This window comes from Scophthalmus maximus, chromosome 6, assembly GCF_022379125.1.
Source record: "Scophthalmus maximus strain ysfricsl-2021 chromosome 6, ASM2237912v1, whole genome shotgun sequence".
Taxonomy (NCBI): domain Eukaryota; kingdom Metazoa; phylum Chordata; class Actinopteri; order Pleuronectiformes; family Scophthalmidae; genus Scophthalmus; species Scophthalmus maximus.
This window is the reverse complement of record NC_061520.1, coordinates 26095990-26115390: the sequence shown is the minus strand read 5'-3', so window position 1 is coordinate 26115390 and position 19401 is coordinate 26095990. Positions and strand designations below refer to the sequence as shown.

Sequence of the window (19401 nt, the reverse complement as noted above, 5' to 3'; positions counted from 1 at the left end):
CTTAAATAGGGCACTGTCAACCTGGAAACCAGATGTAGGGAGAGAGCGAGGGACTGAAGACGCAGCAGCTGTTTGTCTCCTCGTGACAGACAGATTCGGGCTGATTCTCACGAGCTCAGCCCCCGAACCATTTAAGGGAGAGTTGACCATGAGATGTTAGCACGGAGAGACAAACCGAAACCCAGACTTTTTCCACAAGGCAACACGAGCAACCACTTGAGATTTGAGATCAGCCGCTGGCCGGTCTCGCAGTCAGTTCTGCTCCGTGAAGAATTTGACGAGGCCGTGCACAGTGCAGAGGCCAAAATATGTCTTCTGTCTGCCCAACATTTCCAGCTAGTTTGGACTTTTTCCTGCTGTTTGCCTTCGGATCGCAGAAGTAGGCTTCCTGCTGTGTGTCTGCTGTGCGCTGACTCTCCTCTCTCTTTCAGGGGTCCATCATTAGCAGTCCTCACATGCGGCGGAGAGCCCCCTCAAGCCGGGACTGCCCGTCCCGCCACAGTGGCCAGTCGCTGCCCAACTCCTCCTCGCTGCTCGGGACCTTGTTCGGCACCAGGCGCGTGAAGTCGCCCAGCCCCACCCCTCAGCCCCTGCACCCCACCCTCATCTCGCACACCCCGCACCCCGGCAACTTGCACCACACGGCCCGGGTCGAGACGGACACGGCGGTCACTGTGCACCCGCACCACGCCCAATTCTGCCACGTGACCCAGAACCCGCCGCCTTACCACCACCACCACCACTACCACCCGCCCGCCCACCTGCAGCACCCTCCGCACCAGTTCCATCAGCCCCCGTCTCACGGCCAGCAGCCACCGTACCCGCCGCACACACCGCACGGCCACGGGAGCCATCCGGCGCACTCCGCCCACCCTGCCCATGGCCCCCACCACCACGGCCCACCACTGCCGTCCGCCCAGGCCTCCAGCAGCACCAAGCCCAAGCACAGCGGCATCAGCACAGTGGTGTGAGGCGCAGGGGGGGAGGGGCTGACACTGAACTTTCATTTCTTTCCTCCTTCCGGCTCTCTGCTGATGAGACTGTTGCCCTGTGCATCGCTGTTGTGGTGACGTGAAGCCAGACAAGATCCCGTGTCTCCATCAGCATTTTCCCCTTACACTCAGCACTGGGACACGTCATTCAAACCCAAACAATTTTTTTTTTTTCTTCAGTTTTCCATCTCATTTCAGGTCAGAAGTCTTGTCTGCCCGCCTCGAACAGCAACAGACAACAATGCAAGAGCATGCACAAAGACCACAACTACTGTTCCTCCTCAGTAAATCGGAGAACATGATCAAATATCTCACCTACTAGTATTATACCGAAAAACAAGTAAATGGTTAACACGACTTTATTGTCTCCAGAGTGATTTTGTCTGGGGTCAGGGAGCTTTGGCTGAACAGAGACAGACAGACAGACAGAGAGAGGGTCCGCCTCAGCAGTAGCTGTACAAGTATGTAATGTAGCGGTAGCTCACAGTGCACTGTGATATCTCTGTTAGCAGTGATAATTGTGCCAATTACTCAAGCATTTACTAATTTAGCCACAAAAAAAAAATCGCTTTATGTATATTGTGCATAGTATTTTGTATAATAATAATAATATCAGCTGTTCTAATAATTATTGTTACAACAGAACAAATGGCATCAATTACACCTCTCAGTATTATACTCGGACACAGGCGGCGTAGTTTCACTGTTGAGAAGTCAAACTCATCCACTGCACCTCATTGGTTCCGAGTCGTGTCTCCCGCTCTGGGAAACAGGACGCCACAGCGAGCCCGCTGAGCAAACTGGATTTCCGCTGAATGTCCGCCGTCCAGTACTGGCTGCTTGTCCACCCTCCAATTTTATTTTTTTAAACTATTTTTCTAAGCGTCCAATAAACAATGCGAAAGAGTGCTCTATAGTATATGTTCTATATCGCAGCCTGGTGGGATTCTTCAAGTCCGTTCTGCAGGAAGAGGAGGAGTTTTTATTCGTGGATTTCGTGGGGAAAAGAAAACACTGTGCAGACAGTGGAGCGGGGAAACGGCACAACACAACTGTCCCAAGTGTCTCTCCTGATGTGGGAGCTCTCAGCTGGCTGAGTGTACTCTGTCCGTCTTCAGTTGCCACTGGGCGTCTCCAGGGCGGCGTGTGCCGTTCACTCCCCAGATCCGGACCTCTCCGCGGAGCCGCGCCGATTGCCACAGTGCAGAGATCAATGATTATCACTCTGCGATTGGTGGCAGCACTCTTTCAGGCTTCACTCGCCGCAAAATGGCAGTTTTATATCAATCATCTGTCTGACATATTATGGGCTGGGCTGGTCGTACCTACCGGGCTTCCTGTGCACAGTCTCCGATGTGTGTGTGGGCCAGGGGGCTGGTGTGCTGGTGAGCGTCTAGTGAATATCAATGGCAGAAGTTAGCCTGTATCTGATGAAAGACCATGAGATGGATGTTCATTTTCTTTTTTTTTTACTTGTGCAATATGTATTTACTTTTTTTGCCTCTGAGCAATTGCAACTGCTTTTTGTTCCATTTTGTTTAGTTCTGTAAGTCGTTGCCCCCCCCCAGAGTCCTTTGTCATTTCTTCCCCGATGTATCAGCGAAGTGCGAACTTTCCACATTGGTTTTAAAAGGACTGAACGCTCCACGCGGAAAAAGAATGTCAAACTGATTAACTGCATGTAACAATGTATTTTGAGGCTATATTGTCCAACTGTCGTGTAATCCCAAACTATATCAGACTTACAGTTGGCGGTCGTTGAAAAAAATGAATGGTAGTGTAGTTTTGACTTCTTTGATTACAGCCGAAGTCAACTATGTATTTGTGTCACTCTAGAGGAGAATCCAATCTGTGTCCTTTCCTGATCCGCATAGAATAGTTTCATGGATCCTACTGATATGACAGTGGCGAGAGCGGGGCGTTGCTTTTAAGAGAAACGTTCTTGCTAATTGACCGACAGCTATATAACAAATTGAACTCTCTCTATCTTCATATTTGTCATCTGTGTCTTGTCAATGGCTCACACATTACTGTTGTCAAGTGATATCCAGTAGATCGGTATTCTTAGAGGCCTGCGTCTTTACCCCAGGGGGTTTGAGCTACCACCTTCTAATAACCCGTTACAGTGAGTAAAAAAGTTGTCACTAAGTTGATTAATTCATCAGTTAACCTAATTCCCTGTCAACCTTATTAATGGTTAATAGATCAGCGTCGATTGGCAATACCCATACTGAAAATTTTGCTTTTGAGACCAGGCAGTCTTCGGGATGACCTTAAAGCTACAGTGTGTAATATTTAGGAGAACTTATTCACAGAAATTGAATATATTGTCTTTAACTATGTGTTCATATATGTATAATCACCTGCAAAAAAGAACTGATGTTTTTTCGTCAACTTTAAATGAGTTAAATGTAGTTATATGAGGTGGACCCGACCTCCCTGTAAGACGCCATGTTTGCTGCGTCGCGTTGAATACGGCTGCACAGAAAGGTCACGAGTACGTCGCATTTGCATGGAATTTTCAGACGCTGGCGGAAAAACGGAAATGGAATAAAGTCACCATAAAGTGTCCCTGTCGGTTGCAACTTTACCACCAAATGCCGCAGAATAAAGGACACATTGGGGCTTTAAGAGCTGGTGAAGGAAAACCCCCCCATGTGTCATGGCCGACAGGGTTTCCCCACGTTTCTCACTGACAGTCCTCGACTAACTAAACCAATCGCAACACGAGATGCTCGAGGGTCTGAAAGCAGTGTCATACACCTGCTAAAAGATTACTGGTTTATACAGCATTTGTGTTTACTTTCCATTAATGAAACCATTGGTAACAATCTTATCAGTTCTTTATAAATGGTTTCTCGTTAGAATCGACCCCGGCCCTTTGCTGCGTATCTTCCCCCACTCTCCCCCTTTCACACTGAATACTGTACTATTATTGAAGGCTTAAAAATGCCCCCTATTCTTTTCTTTTTTTTTTACTTAATGTTCTGTAGGTTACAGTATATCTAACCTTTGACTCAGATCTGTAAAATGTGCCCCTTTTTGCTGGATCTATTTCAGTGCGGTCAGGTAAGTGCCAATATGGCATCGTCAATTAGGGACCAAAATTGAATCGACCAACCGCACCCCGACATTTGACTAATCGGAAATGTTCTCATCAGACCGGCGTCTGATTATTGCTGACTAGTGTTAAGACAATAGCCGAGAAGGCACCTAGCTTTACTAAATATTAATAGCCTGAATGATCTAATCAAAGCGTTCTCAGTCGCGACCCTCCAGTTCCCTCGGAAGACTGATCTATTGTAAAAAACCTGTCCACATTCTGTGTGAGGTGCTCTGTTGCATGCCATTGATGCCTACCATTTCTTTTTGTCTTTTCCTTTCCTTTCTATTTCTTTCCCTTTTTTTATTGTTCCATTGGACAGCGGGCTTGACTAGACCCTAAACTTTTTAATGTAGTTTTGATTTCTCTGACGGATGCTTGTTTACATTTAGTTCCGGGCCTGCTAGTATGTCTTTTCGTTGAAAGTCGTGTCATCCCACTCCGCCATGCATCTCACCTCTGTTTCCACTGTACAGTATAGAGACGTGGCGTTAAGCTGCTGAGTGTAAATAGCAAATCCATCTTGGGGAAATCGAATGTAACGTGATGAAGCCAAGAGGGATTGCAAGGGAGGAAACATTTTAAGGGTGGGTTAAGAACGAGAAAACATGTAAATACTCTGTAAATTATTATCATTATTATTGTTATTACTACTACTCAATGTCTGCAGTTACATTGAAGGTGCATTCCTGCTCCCCTCTGATATTTACATAATCATCAAACTGCTTCTCTCTGCCTCCGACAGAACTAAATTATCATAGGATCTAGAGATGAACACCAAACTGTTACACAGTCAACGTTACGACACTTTTCCCCCGTCCTCTCACGCTCACAGCCCACTTTTCAAGTCAAAGGGAAGGGAGGAGTGCTCTTATTTTATTATGCATTCTGTTCCTAAGTAGAAACAAGAACCCTATTGATGTAAAACTAGTACTGTGACGATGTTGAGAACGCAAAATAAAATGATATACTGTCAAACCTGACTCGCCTCCGCACGTCCCTTCTTTGTCAAACTTTTTCTTGGTCTCGGTCGAATGAATGTCAAGGGGTTTTCCACCTGAATGTTCACACCAGACTTTTCTTTTCAGAGTCCTAACATTGCTCTCATACCCAAAAGTGGTTCTACAATCAGAGGACCCGCTGTAATATGCTAACTATCCACCAAAACCATCAGACCATTCAAACTACTACAAAAGAATCACACTCATTGTAAACTTTGCTCCCCAAAAGGTCCTACGTCCTGTAGGATAGTAATTAGAAAAAAAATTGGTGATCCCAATTCGTAGGACGGAATTTTAGGGCCACATGAGAGAAATCATTTGAGACTTTGAGAATAAAGTTGTAAATTTACAAAAATAAAGTCATAATATCACGAGAATAAAGTCGTGCTATTACAAGAAAAAAAAATCTTAATATTGCAAGAAAAAAGTTGAAATATGAGAATAATGTGAGAATATTATGAGAATGAAGTCCTAATTTTACAAGAATAAAGTCAAAATGTAATGAGAATAAAGTTGTAAATGTATGAGAATAAAGTCATATTACCAGAATAAAGTCGTACTATTACAAGAAAAAGTCATAATATTGCAAGAAAAAAGTCGAAATGATATGAGAATATTGTCGGAATTTTATGAGAATAAAGTAATAATATTACCAGAATAAAGTTGTACTATAACAAGAAAAAAAGTCATAATATTGCAAGAAAAAGTAGAAATATTACCAGAATAAAGTCGTACAAGAAAAAAAAATAATATTGCAAGAAATATTTTTTACATTTACGAGAATGAAGTCGTAATATGAGATTGAGAAGTCGTAAAATTTGGCATCTGTGTTATTTTCTGTGTTATTTTATGTCAGAAGAGCAGTCTCATGCATGAAAATGAGGAAGATGGAGAAACTTTGTGAAGCTGTACAGTCTTGGTTTCTCAAATAAGGAGAAACATCATCTTTTGGCACATCAGCACCACATTATCATCAGTATCAGGACTTTGAAAAGGCTCACGCCTGTTTCCTAGGTTGCTGTTTATTTCTGTGATATAATATTGAATCAAATTAAAAAAAATTCAAGTAAAATAACAAATTTACCCTCATAATATTACTTTTTTCACGTAAACTTACGACTTTATTCTCATGACATTACAACTTTATTGTCGAAGTCTCACTTTAATTTTTTTTCATCAATGTGGCCCTAAAACCCCGTAACTGCACTCAGCACTAAGTAGTAAAGTAGTTTATCTTTTTCCTTGTTAAGTTAATATACTGTATTAAGGGGTACAATATTCCTTGCCAAGATCTTGAAAATACAGAGGTTGTTAGGTCAAGTTCCTCTACACAACCACACCCCATAATACGATTTGACCAGCCCACCAAAACGAAACTCTGTAATTCTGTAACACTGCTAAGGTAATCCTGATGACATCACCGGACTTTGACGAAGCTCCCCTGGGAGCCACGGATGACGTCACCCTCCACGACAATAATTTAACCCCTCTGAGTGAAAATTGGTGAATTCCAAGAAACAATACTGAAGGCATGACATCTGTAGTAGCAGCTTTCTGATCCTGCCTCCTACAGTGATGCAAACGTGGCTGTGTTTCACTCTGCTCTCAGCTATCCAACAGTAACAGAAGCCCTCTACGGCTGCAGTCAGGCGTTTGTATCAACCTGAACAGAATTCGGTGGAAGGTGTCACTGCTGATGAAGGTTAAAACGGGCAGCACACGTATTCTCCTCTCAGCCTCGCGCAGCCAACACGCCCGGCTGCCTGCCTGGCTGTGGCAGGTGGTCTGAGTGACAGCTTGCCCTGCTCCTCTACCTGGCCCTTGAGGCTTGCAGCTAAAAATAGAATTGCAGCTCTGAGGGCCACATCACCACCGTCAGCAGCACGACGTCACCGTGCAAGCTGGGATGGGCCGAGCAAAGAGTGGTACTGTCCACATGTGACGCGCGAGGTGCACGCATCACCCATTGTTGTATGATCACGACACATTCAAAAATCAAATACGATATATGATTTCCACATTTACTAAATATCTACATGTTCTAGCCATATGATAATACTAATACTAACAACAACAACAACAATCCAGTCCAATAAAACAAAGTGATGAACTTGCAGGGGAGTTTGCAGATTGTATTCATTTATGGCCACGTGGGCATACATAGATACACCTTTATTATCCAATAGCATTGTGAGATTGAACAAGAGGTCACACTAACAATGTAATTATGTAAAAATGAATTAAAAAAATTACATAAAGAAAGATATATAAACCAGCTAAAGGTGATTGATTTTTGTAATTTGTAGATTTTGTAGCGCCACAGCATTTTCATACAGCTTTATTATTTATTTTTTGTCAGTCCCTGTTCCATTTCCTTTGCACACAGCGCCACCGACCGGTGTTTGGGAAGCATTGCTACGCTGTGTTCAGGTGCGGTCGGAGAGATGTGTACACGTAGCCTCATGTTCTACGATAATACGCTGATAAAGCTGTTTACATTTACAGATAAAAACAATTGTGCCTTATTTAAATTCCCCTTTAAATTACTTTCCTGGTAGTCTGCAGAAGACTTAATAAATCTAAACGCTGTGGAGGTATGCTATTCATATACAGCCTTAATTAAATTTGATTTGATTTTGTTTCATTTGTTATCTGGCATTTATCACATAATTCCTGAAAGATTTGAATAGTTTTTGGTTTTTGGACACCACTCCTGCATTTATGAAAATTCTGTTAATGATAAACAGAGTATGATATCTTTATTTTATTGACCATGTTTGACATTTTACTGAAAATGTTTCCCTCTTTTAAATTAGATTCCTGCAAGGAATAAACTTTTTTAAAAATCCCAATAGCAGAGGCATACATTGTGCTGGGAAAAGTTATTATACCCATCTGTAAAGTTTAGATAATTAATATTTTCCCCGTCGTCATCGCTGTTGTTATTTTAGTTTATTATTATTATTATTTTTTATGTTGACCCCAAAAATGCAATTTATTTCTAAAAGAAAGCTTTGGAGCCTGATCTCGTTACAGTGAAGTCCCCGTTTACGAGGGTCCATGAAGGTGTTATCTAACCATCGATGTACGTCATCAGCACGCGACAGAAAGGGGTGAAGGGTGACTTGCCTGTGTGTACAGTGGAGCTGATGCAGCGGAGCGTCTCTTCGCGGAAGAATCATGAATGTGAACAGATTCATCGCCGTTTCTAAATCTGTTCACGTCGGCAGGCGGCTGCTCGCCTGTAACGCGAGGCATGCCGGGAAAGCGGCGCCACACGTTCGGCAGCAGAGGTCCATCAGAACCCACTCCAGGAACCTCGCTTACGCCAAAGATCTGTTCCTGGGTCAGTTGAACAAGGTAAGAGGGGGGAGGCAGGACGACCAGGCTCTCCTGGCTTTTTTGGTTTGAAACCATAAGCTGTAAAAGAAAGAAAAAAAGAAAAAAGTATGTCATCATCTGACCCCCACATGACCCCTGCTCATGACTGTGACTGGACCATTCAGTTTGGGTCAAGGGTGGACCCGAGTCACTGGCACCAGTATTTCAGCGACCAGGGGCTAAAAAGTTATCGGTAACGACGTACGATACATGAATATGAACCCAAATAATTTGTATTGACCTCAATAACAGTCGGTGTGTCTACACGCGTGATTGTTGACATCGGAATGAATGCATGTCGACACCAGTCCAGTGAGTCTCGCTGCTTCTAACCTTTCCCCTGCTCACGTCGTAGGATTTATGAATCGGTTTGGTCTATAAAAGGTCAGAAAATATGGATTTCGTAAGTTTTTTCTAAAGGCACGTGTCTTTGACTTGCTCGTTGTGTCTGAGGCCTAAACGCAAAGTCTACACTTTGGATAACATTTCTCTCAGCAGCAACACAAATCGTGGAGGACCAATATACCGCAAGCTCACAGGATTCAGAAGCAAACCACTGGTCCTTAAAATGACCATAATATTGTTTGTCGCAGTAATTTCTGGGACAATGTACCGTGCAACAAAAAGTAGTTATCGTGACAGGCCTACCTCTGGTCCACATTCCAGACTTGTGCAAAAATGTTTCCGCCCCCTCACATTTCTCATATCTTCACTCGGCTCTGACTCCACAGTCAAACACTAACGGTGACATGTTATGAACCATGAAGTCTAAAGTAACGGTCAGTAACTCACGATCAAACAAGGGACAACCGAAGTTTAGAGGAGCGAGTTGTCAGGCAGTTTAACAGGTTGTGTGTAACACTCACAATCCATCAGGTTTAACAGGCAACGTTTAAAGGTGACATATTATGCAAAAATCCCTTTTTCAGTGTTTGTGCACATACATGTGTGTATCTGTGGAGCCTGCCGGCCCACAAACTGTGAAAAAAGACCACCCTGTTGTTGTTTTTTGTGAGCTGGCTGAACCCTACAGCCTGGCCCTGAACAACTGGTTCACATTTCTCCCCCACTCTGATGTCACAGTTGGACTCTTTTTTGGGGGATTCAACCCCGCCTACAATCTGAGAATCTCCACTTCTCTGGTGAAGGGGCGTGACATTTCCTACATGTTTTTTTTTTTTTGTGATCCAATTTTTATTTTTAGTTAAGACAAACAAAACAGTATAAACAGAACAGTTGGAACTTACAGGACAAAGAACAAACAAAACAAAACAAAAAGAGAATGCTAATATTTGAAAGATGCTAACAACATGCAATAATAGCCAAAATTTCATAAAATTAAATACCTTTACACATGAGGATAGCATGCACAATACCAGGCAGAGTAAGTTACCATACAACTACACACACTCCCCCCACTGATACCCCATACCCCCTTTTCAAACCCCCCACCACCTCCCCAGACCAACAGTTCACACTTCATAGCAATTCCTACACATTTTGAAACAGGTTGACCAATCATAACAAGGTGGGCCAGCTGGCCAATCAGCAGACAGGGGTATATTGGGAGGCGGGGCTAAAAGAAATCCAGGTGTTATAGACAGAGGATGAAAAGAGGAGCTGCAGGAATGGGCAGTATGAGAACACTGGTGCCTTTTCTGAACATTAGAGCATGTAAACCTTTTCAAGTGGTAACCCTAATTAAAAGTATGAACCTGAATATGAGCATAATATGTCACCTTTTAAATATGAAAGTCCCTCCTGTGAAATAACAGCTATATCTTTGTGTCTTCATGTAGGACCACGGCGCTCTGTGTAGGAAGCATTCAAAACATTCCACAATAGCACAGGCTAACACTCAATGGCCTATGCTATTGTCAGCGCCCTGTATCAGTGCTCACATGTTTTAGCTCCCTCGGTAGCGCGTCCGTCTCCCTTGCTGGAGGTCAGGGGGTTTCGAAGCCACCCTTTGTCACATGATCTAATTCACCCCCCCCCCCATAAATTTAATACATGATAATGAAGATATATAATTTCTCTCTACGGTCTCTATAGTCTGTCTGTTCCCATTCTCCTTTTTGACTGATTACACTGGAACGTGCCTTCAGTCGTAGCATCTGAATGTAGAAGTTGAGCCCTGGCATGATATTTTCTAAAACAGTTCGTTCCTCCTGCAGGCTGAGGTCTTCCCTTTTCCCGAAATTGGAAATGAAGAACTGGAGGAGCTCAACCAGTTCGTTGCCCCGGTGGAAAAATTCTTCAGTGAGGAAGGTGAGAGAAAGACTTAAAATAAAGCTGTGAGTGCTATTAGCCGTCTGCAGCAAGTACCATCAATACGTGTGAGTTGTGATCTTGCAAACTGTTTTCCTTTGAGACACATAATGAGTTTGACAACAACACACTGTGTTTTGTGTGATTCCAGTTGACTCAGCGAAGATTGACCGAGAGGCCAAAATCCCTCAGGAGACTTTGGATGGGTTGAAGGAGCTCGGGCTGTTTGGGATCATGATTCCTGAGGAGTATGGTGAGATGATGCACCAGTTTCTCTGTGAAAGTTCTCAGTAACCAATCATATACTAAATCAGGTTTTAACATTACACCCCCAGTGTGTCATTTTTGTGCTGGCGGTATCTGGTGGTCAAATTGCAATCTGCAACCAACTGAGCACCCAACAGGGTACACTTTATGGTGGCGCACTGCTAATTCCATTTCCTGTTTCCGGCAGCGCTGAAAATTCAACGCGAATGCAACGTATTCTGGACCGTTTCGTGCAACCGTATACAACACCACGTAGCAAACATGGAGACTTACACGGAGGTCGGTCCACCTCATGTAACTATATTCAAATCGTTCAAAGTTGATGAAAAAACATCAGTTCTTTGTTGCAGGTGATTATACATATATGAACAAATAGTTATGGACAATATATTCAATATCTGTGAATAAGTTCTGTAGCTTTAAATCCGGACTAATATCTTCATTGCTATATCATTTGACAAGAGCAAACCTCCCCCGAAGCTGAACAATTCCCCACCAATAGGCTGGTTCCCCCAAAACTTGCATTCCCATCACCATCTGACCAACATATATTTTTTTTTATATTATGTATTTGTGAAGATATGACTCGAAGAAGATGTCAAGTTTCAAGTGTCAAAGAGGTTCCCGCAGTGGTGAAGAATGCTTCAAAAATGTCCTGCTTCAAAAATGTCCTGGATCCAGAGCCAGGATCTGGATCCATCCCAAAATGTTATCACCAGTTACCATGAGACCTTAACTTTGATAAAAAAGAATGTCATTCAAAATCGTCCATAACTTATTGAGAAATCCACCCCGTGACCTGATCTTGTGTCACAGGGTGGCTTCGTACTCCCAACCTCCCGCATGGGAGACGGACGCGCTACCAAGGGAGCTAATACGCGTTAGCTGCAAGTAGGTGCGATTGAGGTTTACACACACTGCACAGCACTCGACTGGCTGCACCATCGTTACACAGGCACAACAGAACAAAACATGCAAGAATGAAATCCCAATTCCAGAAATTCGGACTTGGTGACATTCTGAAGAGCCGGTGATTGATCAAGGCTAATGGAACCGGGATCATTTGGTAAATTAGCCACAATGTCATCTATTGTCTCATTTACACAGTGGGTGCTCCATTTCATATTTTATCTTTCTATTGCACCATAGACTGTTCACGTTACAGCGCTTTACTCAGTTTAAACATTTCAATTTTAGGTATTTTATATGGTCTTGGTGAAGAAGCATTGGATATTTTGAAGGGGGGATAAATTCTGTCTCCACTGGGGATAAAAATTATGCTGCAGAGGTGGGGATATGTAGACCAGAAAGGGGTCAATACGCCCAGGTACAGGTGCTTTTCGTCAGAGCTTCTGAGGAAGCTGTCGACGACACTTTGGAGATTAACAGAGGAGAGGAAAGAAGTGTGTACATTGAAGCTCCTCCGACTGAATTTTCTGGCTCCTATCAAAAAATCTGAACCCTAAAATCTAAAGTAAAAGTGTTCAGACCCTTAGGTCAGTACTTTTGCAGAAGCCCCCGATGGAAGCAATTACAGGTCCCTCTGAGGCTGTACAAGCTTTGCACACACGAGTTTGGGCGGGTTGAACTAATTCTTCCCAGCACATCCTCTCTCTACAAAGAATGTGATTAGAGATCTGCACTTTTTGGTCGTTCAGCTCATTTATTCATTTATAAATTGTGTCTTCACGTCGCTCAAACCTTTTTTTTTTCCTCCGACCGTGTTCTGTGTTTTGTGTTGTGGCCTTGTAGTTTGTGTTTTTATTCCACACAGACCGTGTTTCTCTTTCAATCTGACATGAAAGTCAGTGTGCAGTATCCTGACTTAAACACAGAGAACACTTCTGTTTGCTTTCTTGCAGAGAGTCGAAAAAGACCGTCTGTTTCCCTTATTTCAAGTTTTAATGCTAACAGTTAACACTCATACACATTTTAGAAATATTGGAAAAATCCAGTTTTGGCGTGACGTCACAACTCAAAAATCAAAGTGAATGTCTCTTTATTTCTCATCCCAGGGGGTCTTGGATTGTCCAACACCATGTATGCACGACTGGCAGAGATCACCTCATTAGACGGCTCCATTGCTGTAACACTAGCTGCACATCAAGCCATTGGACTGAAGGTAAAAATATATATATAAGACTGTAATGAAACCAACATGTGGAGGCAAATGTCAACCCATGAAAGAGTTTTAGTCTGTGAAGACGGCAACGGTTGTAACCCCACATTTCTCCGGGTGTGATTCAGGGGATCCTGATTGCAGGGAGCGAAGCCCAGAAGCAGAAGTATCTGCCCAAACTGGCGTCTGGAGAACACGTCGCAGCTTTCTGTTTGACAGAGTCCGGGAGGTAAAGACGCCGAAAAACCTCATCTCCAACTTGTTTACAGTGTCCCTCTGAAGCCACAGTTGTGTTTGGACGCCAGTGTATACATGCATACATAACTGGAGGTGGACGTGGTGGTGCATCATGTACTCTGAATACATTTAACATTCCAGGACACCTTGTGTAACATATTATTCTTGTGCTGTATAATGAGATGCTGACAGAAATAGAAGTCAGTATGTTTTGCAGGGTTCCTACGTCGTATGGAAAAGTATGGAATTTGATTTTTATTAATTTCCAGGTATGGATAAGTATGGAAAAAAGAAAAGAGTATGGATAAAAAAAATTATGTTTCCAGACTAAAGTCTAAACAGACGTGAATCCAAATCCAAAGATTTTAGAATACTAACGATGCATGTCAACCTCTCTAGTCTAGTGAAACATTTTCCCACAGTCAGTGATAAACGTCGCCATAGCAACACTACTGTATCTGCAGAGCCGTAGCCTTTTTGCGGCCACAATTTAGATTTAGAACTAGAGCTGCTACAGTAAATCGATTAATCGATTGGTAATCAACTACTAAATTAATCGTCAACTATTTTGATAATCGATTAATCGGTTCAAGTAGGGAAAAAAAAGTCACAAAATATAGTAAACTCAATATCTTTGGTTTGTGGACAAAACAAAACAACATCTTGGAGTTTGGGAAACACGATCAAAAATAATCTTTAGTTGCAGCCCTATTGGGAACAGTTTTTAAATGGTGACCAGTCTCCGCTTGATGAGTCCAGTCAAGATTTTAAGCGACACCTTCTAACAAATCACAGAGCACTTTGATAGTGTCCGTACCTCGTGTCTCAGCACATTAGCTTCACTCACACTCACTTTGATCCTTTCAGTGGAAGCGATGCGGCGTCCATTAAGACCCGCGCAACGCTGTCAGAGGACGGCAAACATTACCTGCTCAACGGCAACAAGGTGAGAGGAAATCGATTTTCGATCTGGCCTTTAAATTGAGATCGTGAAAAATGTCAGCGTTAAATTCTTCAGAGTCTATGGTCTTTTCGTCCGTTGTTCTCAGATCTGGATTTCAAACGGAGGGATGGCAGATGTCATGACAGTGTTTGCCAGGACGGAGGTGACGGTAGACGGCGCGAAGAAGGATAAGATCTCCGCATTTATCGTGGAGAGGGCTTTCGGGGGCATCACCAGCGGCAAGCCTGAGGACAAAATGGGCATCAGGGGCTCAAACAGTAAGCCTAACCAGTTCGGACAAAAGGACGAGCACTTGAGCTGCTCTTGATAGAGATTGTGCTTATTCTTAAATGTCCTTTTGTAAAGACACTTTCTGACTCTTCCAGCGTGTGAAGTGTCCTTTGACAACGTCCCAGTGCCGGTAGAGAATGTAATAGGAGAAATAGGAGGTGGATTCAAGGTGCTGCTCCACACTGTCCTCAACACAGACTGTCGTACATGAGTGTTTCGGCACGGTGAAGGTGAAACGTTTGCTTTGTGTTGGGACAGATCGCCATGAACATCCTGAACTCTGGGAGGTTCAGTATGGGGAGTTCGTCAGCCGGAATGATAAAAAAGCTGATAGGTACAGTACAAACCCCTGTACAAGACCACAGAGCAAGACCTCATGCGTGGGTTTTGTGAAATGTCTTTAAGTTTCTCATCATCTACGTTCCACTCTCCATAGCACTGTCTGCCGAGTACGCCGCAACCAGGAAGCAGTTCAACAAAAGCCTAAGTGAATTCGGTATGATTCAGGTACAGTGGACTTTCCTCTCACTGGAATCTAGTGCACAACCCCCGCTCCCCTCTTCTGCTCACAAGTGAATCGGTGTGCGTTTGCCCCGTAACTGCAGGAGAAGTTTGCGCTGATGGCCCTTAATGCCTTTGTGATGGAGAGCATGGCATACCTGACGGCGGGGATGATGGACAGGCCAGGGCTTCCAGACTGCTCCATCGAGGCCGCCATGGTCAAGGTCAGCTAGATATTGTCACTGAGCTTTATTCAAGTAAAACCTTGTATAAAACAAAATGGATTCCTGATGCGTTTTTCTCTCTCGTATCGTCTGTTCAGGTGTTCAGCTCAGAGGGAGGCTGGACTTGTGTCAGTGAAGCTCTCCAGGTCCTCGGAGGTCTGGGTTATACGAAGAATTACCCCTTCGAGCGCTACGTCAGGGACTGTCGTATCCTGCCCATCTTTGAGGTACGCCGAGTTTTATTCAGCCAGTAACATCAGGGCTGTCCTTTCAACAGATCACGTTCTCTGCCATTTTTTTTTGTCTGGGAGTTCTTAGACAGGAAGAACCGGTTTAGAGAAGCCTCTGAAACAACATTTGGTTTGAAGATGATCCATTCTGTAAGAGGCCACTAGGTGGCACATTTGACTTTAGCATCAAATCACATGGATTCAATTTACCTTTCTTTTAAACCAGATTTTATTATATATTTGGATAAACAGACTGCACTGACCAATCAGCCATTTTAACAGTTTATCTCTAGCTCTCTCTGATTATTTAATAGGAGATTATCCACATTTTGAGAGCATCTTTTGCACTTTTATAGATAGGGAAAATGTTAAGCTCTTGCAAAGAAATTGCAAACAATTAATTGATGGTGTTGTGTGTTTTTAGGGCACAAATGAAATCCTGAGGATGTACATCGCTCTCACTGGACTCCAGTACGCTGGCAAAATTATAACCGGGAGAATCAAGTAAGAATACGAAGCTTGTACATCGCATTGCTTGGATAGTATTGACTTTAAAGATCCCCTCCAGTCACGTTTTAAAGTATATAAAAATAATCTGCTATGCCTAATATTTTGTTTCACATTGTTTACCCAAAAAATTACCCCTCTGTAGTGGGGCTGGAAACCATCCACTCTCTCTCCCTCATTGAGGAATTCTGACCCTATGAATATTCATGATATCCAAATAACACAGGCACCGCCCACCACAGCTGCCCGCGCTAGGTTAACCAGTGGAAGAATGTGGGCAACATTGGGGAGATTCAGCCATAAAACGTTCGCGAACTGCTACCGCTAACTGTCTGCTGACGCACCTGCCGTCCTCGTGGATGCGCTGCCTCTGCTGCACTGGAAGTTTCCGGTTAATTTGCCTACATTTGCATACTCAACAGCGACCAAATCTGGCTTGCCCAGGATTCGTTTGAGTTTAAAATTGCAGAAAAGTGCACAGAAATCTCCTCCTCCAGGAGAGAAATGTGAAAACACCAGATATAAGTCACTATATTCAAAGTCAGAGGACAGAAACACTATTTTGAGTGGAGACTTTAAGGTATTTGGCGCAGGTAATTTGTTCCAGGTATCTCAGATACCTCGCCTCAGTGTTTCTGTCTCTTCGCTGGATCCCACACAGACTCCACCATGTTCAGATCACAGCCCTGTGGGGCAAAGGCTGTCTGCTGCATGACACAATGTTAACCAAGTTTTTTTATTCCATTGTTACAAAAATTATTGATAATAATATAACTTAATATTACCTGTGAACCTGTCTGGCAATGATATTAACATTAATGATCTTATTGTGTGTAAATAGTCGTCCTTACTGTGTAATGTAAAGTCCCCTCACTCTTTTCTCTGCCTCCAGGGAGATGAAGAAAGGGAACATAGGCTTGGCTCTGGGCATAATAGGCAGGAAAATGATGATCCGTTACGGAGGTTCGGTGGACTTTGGCCTGAGGGGCAAAGACGGCGCGGTGCATTGCAGCTTGGAAGTGAGGACCGAGTCTTAACTCCTGAAGACGTGTTGGCTACTGTGTTGTGAAGAGGCTCAACACTTTTCTGTTTGCAGGAAAGTGCAAAGCAGCTGGAGCAGAATATCTGCGTTTTTGGATCGACAGTGGAGAGCATGCTGTACAGATATGGAAAGGTACCATTTGAATTATTTTATTATTCTTGGGGGGGGGGGGATTTTTCAGCCCAAATATTTCCTATTCCATTCGTCTTAAACGGCCGAACGTACGTGTTTCGTCATGTCATCAGAGATCTGTTCACATCGTCCGGTCCGTGTTTCTGAGAGGTTCATCTGTCTGGCAGCTGCTCCGCACTCCCCATTCCTCTGTGAAAGTCTCTAAATGCGACTGTGCTTTTGTAATCACGGCTTTCCCCAAAGAAGCTATAAACCTCTTGGAAACAGGGTCAGCTTTCCAAATCCCCCACTTCCCGTATCACTTGACTCTGTTTTGTTCCAACGCAGTGTCCTTGGTGGGCTTTTAATCCCACCGCAGTCTCCATTAACAGAGGAACAAGAGCTCGACTATCTTGAGTTCATATGGCTTAAGACCAAGGAACTAAGTCCTTTAACTTTAAAGGTCAACAACATGTGCAAGTTCTCCTCTTTAACCATTAAAGGTTGAGACCAGGGGCACGGAGATATTTTGAGGAAAGGCGGAGAGATGGACCGACTAGAGTCGGCAGAACCTCTGGTGGTGGAGCGGTTTGGTTTGGGCGGATGGTCCCTCGTTCTTCCTGTTGGCATGCTGACGTTTGTACAATGAAAATCCCAAACTGCTGCTGATGTGTACAGGAGGGAAGAAAAAGTTAGTAGCACAGTGTTAATGTAGTCGATTTGTTCAGTGGTGCTCAGTCAACTGGCGCTCGTCGTCAGAGGTTACGAACAAGACTACAGTAAATGTGTAGTACGCAGCCTGTGGCTCATGACAGGGCTGATCACATGTCAACTATATAGACTGATGGGCTCCATTTGAATCAGGTGCATTCAAGTTCATTTAGGAACGTCTGCAAATCCACTTTTGTTAATTTTACAGTGTAAAAAAAATGTTTCTGCACCAAGCACTGGTTCAAATGTGTCATATTTAGTCTCCTAATGAAACATATTGTTATGACCAGCCTAGGGTTAACCTGGGCGCAGATAAAAGTTGCTCACCCTTTTCCAAACTCCCAGAGACGACCATGTACACAGATTTACAGTCCAAAAAAAAGCACAGCCGAAAAGTATTTTTAATGATACTGAATTACCTGTCAAACTAAAATAGCACAAAAGAAAATACAGGATGCTTATCTGCCTCCCTTACCGTAAAACGGGAGAAAACAATCACAAAACAAAATGGCTACTCACCCCTACAATACCAGCACTGTACGATTTAAGCGGTTATCTAAACAATATCTTTCACAAAACAATGATTCAGTCACTGTAACACGAAGTCTAACTAAGCACAGCATGGCTCGTCTGAGAGTCAGGAAGAGCAGAGAGAGCGTCACCAGCAGGCCTCCTTTTAAATCCCGCTTAAAGTGCTTTCACATAAAACAACAACAATAGTTTCCAGGGCACACAGAAGAAGTGGTCAGCATTTTGCGTATGCAAAGAGAGAGCTATGGTTGGATTTTTAGATTGTTATTAACTGAAGGAAATGTGATTGAACAACCGCATATTACTGTCTTGATAATGTTTGCTGAAAATATCAGTGAAATACTGGCTTCTGACATCAAGTGGGTTTTTTGTCAAAAGCACAAAGGGTGGTCTTTTTTCACAGTTTGTGGGCTGGCAGGCTCCACAGATAAACACATTTATGTTCGGATTTTTGCATAATATGTCACCTTTAAGACATTTGTTTGGACAGAGAGAAGAATAGGCACAGATTTAATGAGCTTAATGTGGCCAACACTGAGATTCTCCCCTAAATGTCAGTGAAAACATTTTATTTAAAATTTTCGTTTTTGGGGTAATTTTGCCATTCCGTCTGAAATTTTGGCAGCAATCACAGATTGCACAGTGTATGCATGAGGAGTGGCGGGTAAGACAGTAGGATGGCACCAGGGTCATTGTTACGACTCAACACGCACCCTGACCACTGTGCTGGGCACCGCAAAAGAAAAACCATAAGGTTTTTTTAACTTGTTTAACATAATGTTTGACAAATGCATCCGTAATTAAACAGTCATTCTGGTTTCATTACACTCTGGGTCTTAATTTCATAAATTTGGCCCTCGTCTCTTCTGGTTAGGATGATGTTGTACTCACCAAAACTATCCCTGAGAACTGGGAGCGCGGCGGCAGGTCAAGCAGGGC

At 43.3% G+C, this 19401-nt stretch overlaps 2 protein-coding genes across 5 annotated transcripts in view; both read left to right on the top strand.

The window, feature by feature from the left end:
- The window catches only part of iqsec1b (IQ motif and Sec7 domain ArfGEF 1b), a 186607-nt gene extending 181529 nt beyond the window's left edge, over window positions 1-5078 (top strand). For 3 of the 4 annotated variants that reach the window (XM_035631261.2, XM_035631262.2, XM_035631263.2), the window contains one exon: window positions 432-5078. In XM_035631261.2, the coding sequence (XP_035487154.2) occupies window positions 432-971 (540 nt within the window). In that variant the 3' untranslated portion in view covers window positions 972-5078. The remainder of the gene's footprint in view (window positions 1-431) is intronic. The other variant, XM_035631264.2, reaches the window with a different exon arrangement.
- A 3110-nt stretch (window positions 5079-8188) lies between these two features.
- Window positions 8189-19401, top strand: part of acad9 (acyl-CoA dehydrogenase family, member 9) — a 16138-nt gene continuing 4925 nt past the window's right edge. The window contains exons 1-15 of the mRNA XM_035631542.2: window positions 8189-8456; window positions 10655-10748; window positions 10900-11001; window positions 13031-13137; window positions 13263-13363; window positions 14239-14317; window positions 14421-14592; window positions 14701-14774; window positions 14864-14939; window positions 15042-15112; window positions 15211-15330; window positions 15429-15557; window positions 15985-16064; window positions 16960-17086; window positions 17164-17241. Of these exons, the coding sequence (XP_035487435.1) occupies window positions 8277-8456; window positions 10655-10748; window positions 10900-11001; window positions 13031-13137; window positions 13263-13363; window positions 14239-14317; window positions 14421-14592; window positions 14701-14774; window positions 14864-14939; window positions 15042-15112; window positions 15211-15330; window positions 15429-15557; window positions 15985-16064; window positions 16960-17086; window positions 17164-17241 (1590 nt within the window). The 5' untranslated portion in view covers window positions 8189-8276. The remainder of the gene's footprint in view (window positions 8457-10654; window positions 10749-10899; window positions 11002-13030; window positions 13138-13262; window positions 13364-14238; window positions 14318-14420; window positions 14593-14700; window positions 14775-14863; window positions 14940-15041; window positions 15113-15210; window positions 15331-15428; window positions 15558-15984; window positions 16065-16959; window positions 17087-17163; window positions 17242-19401) is intronic.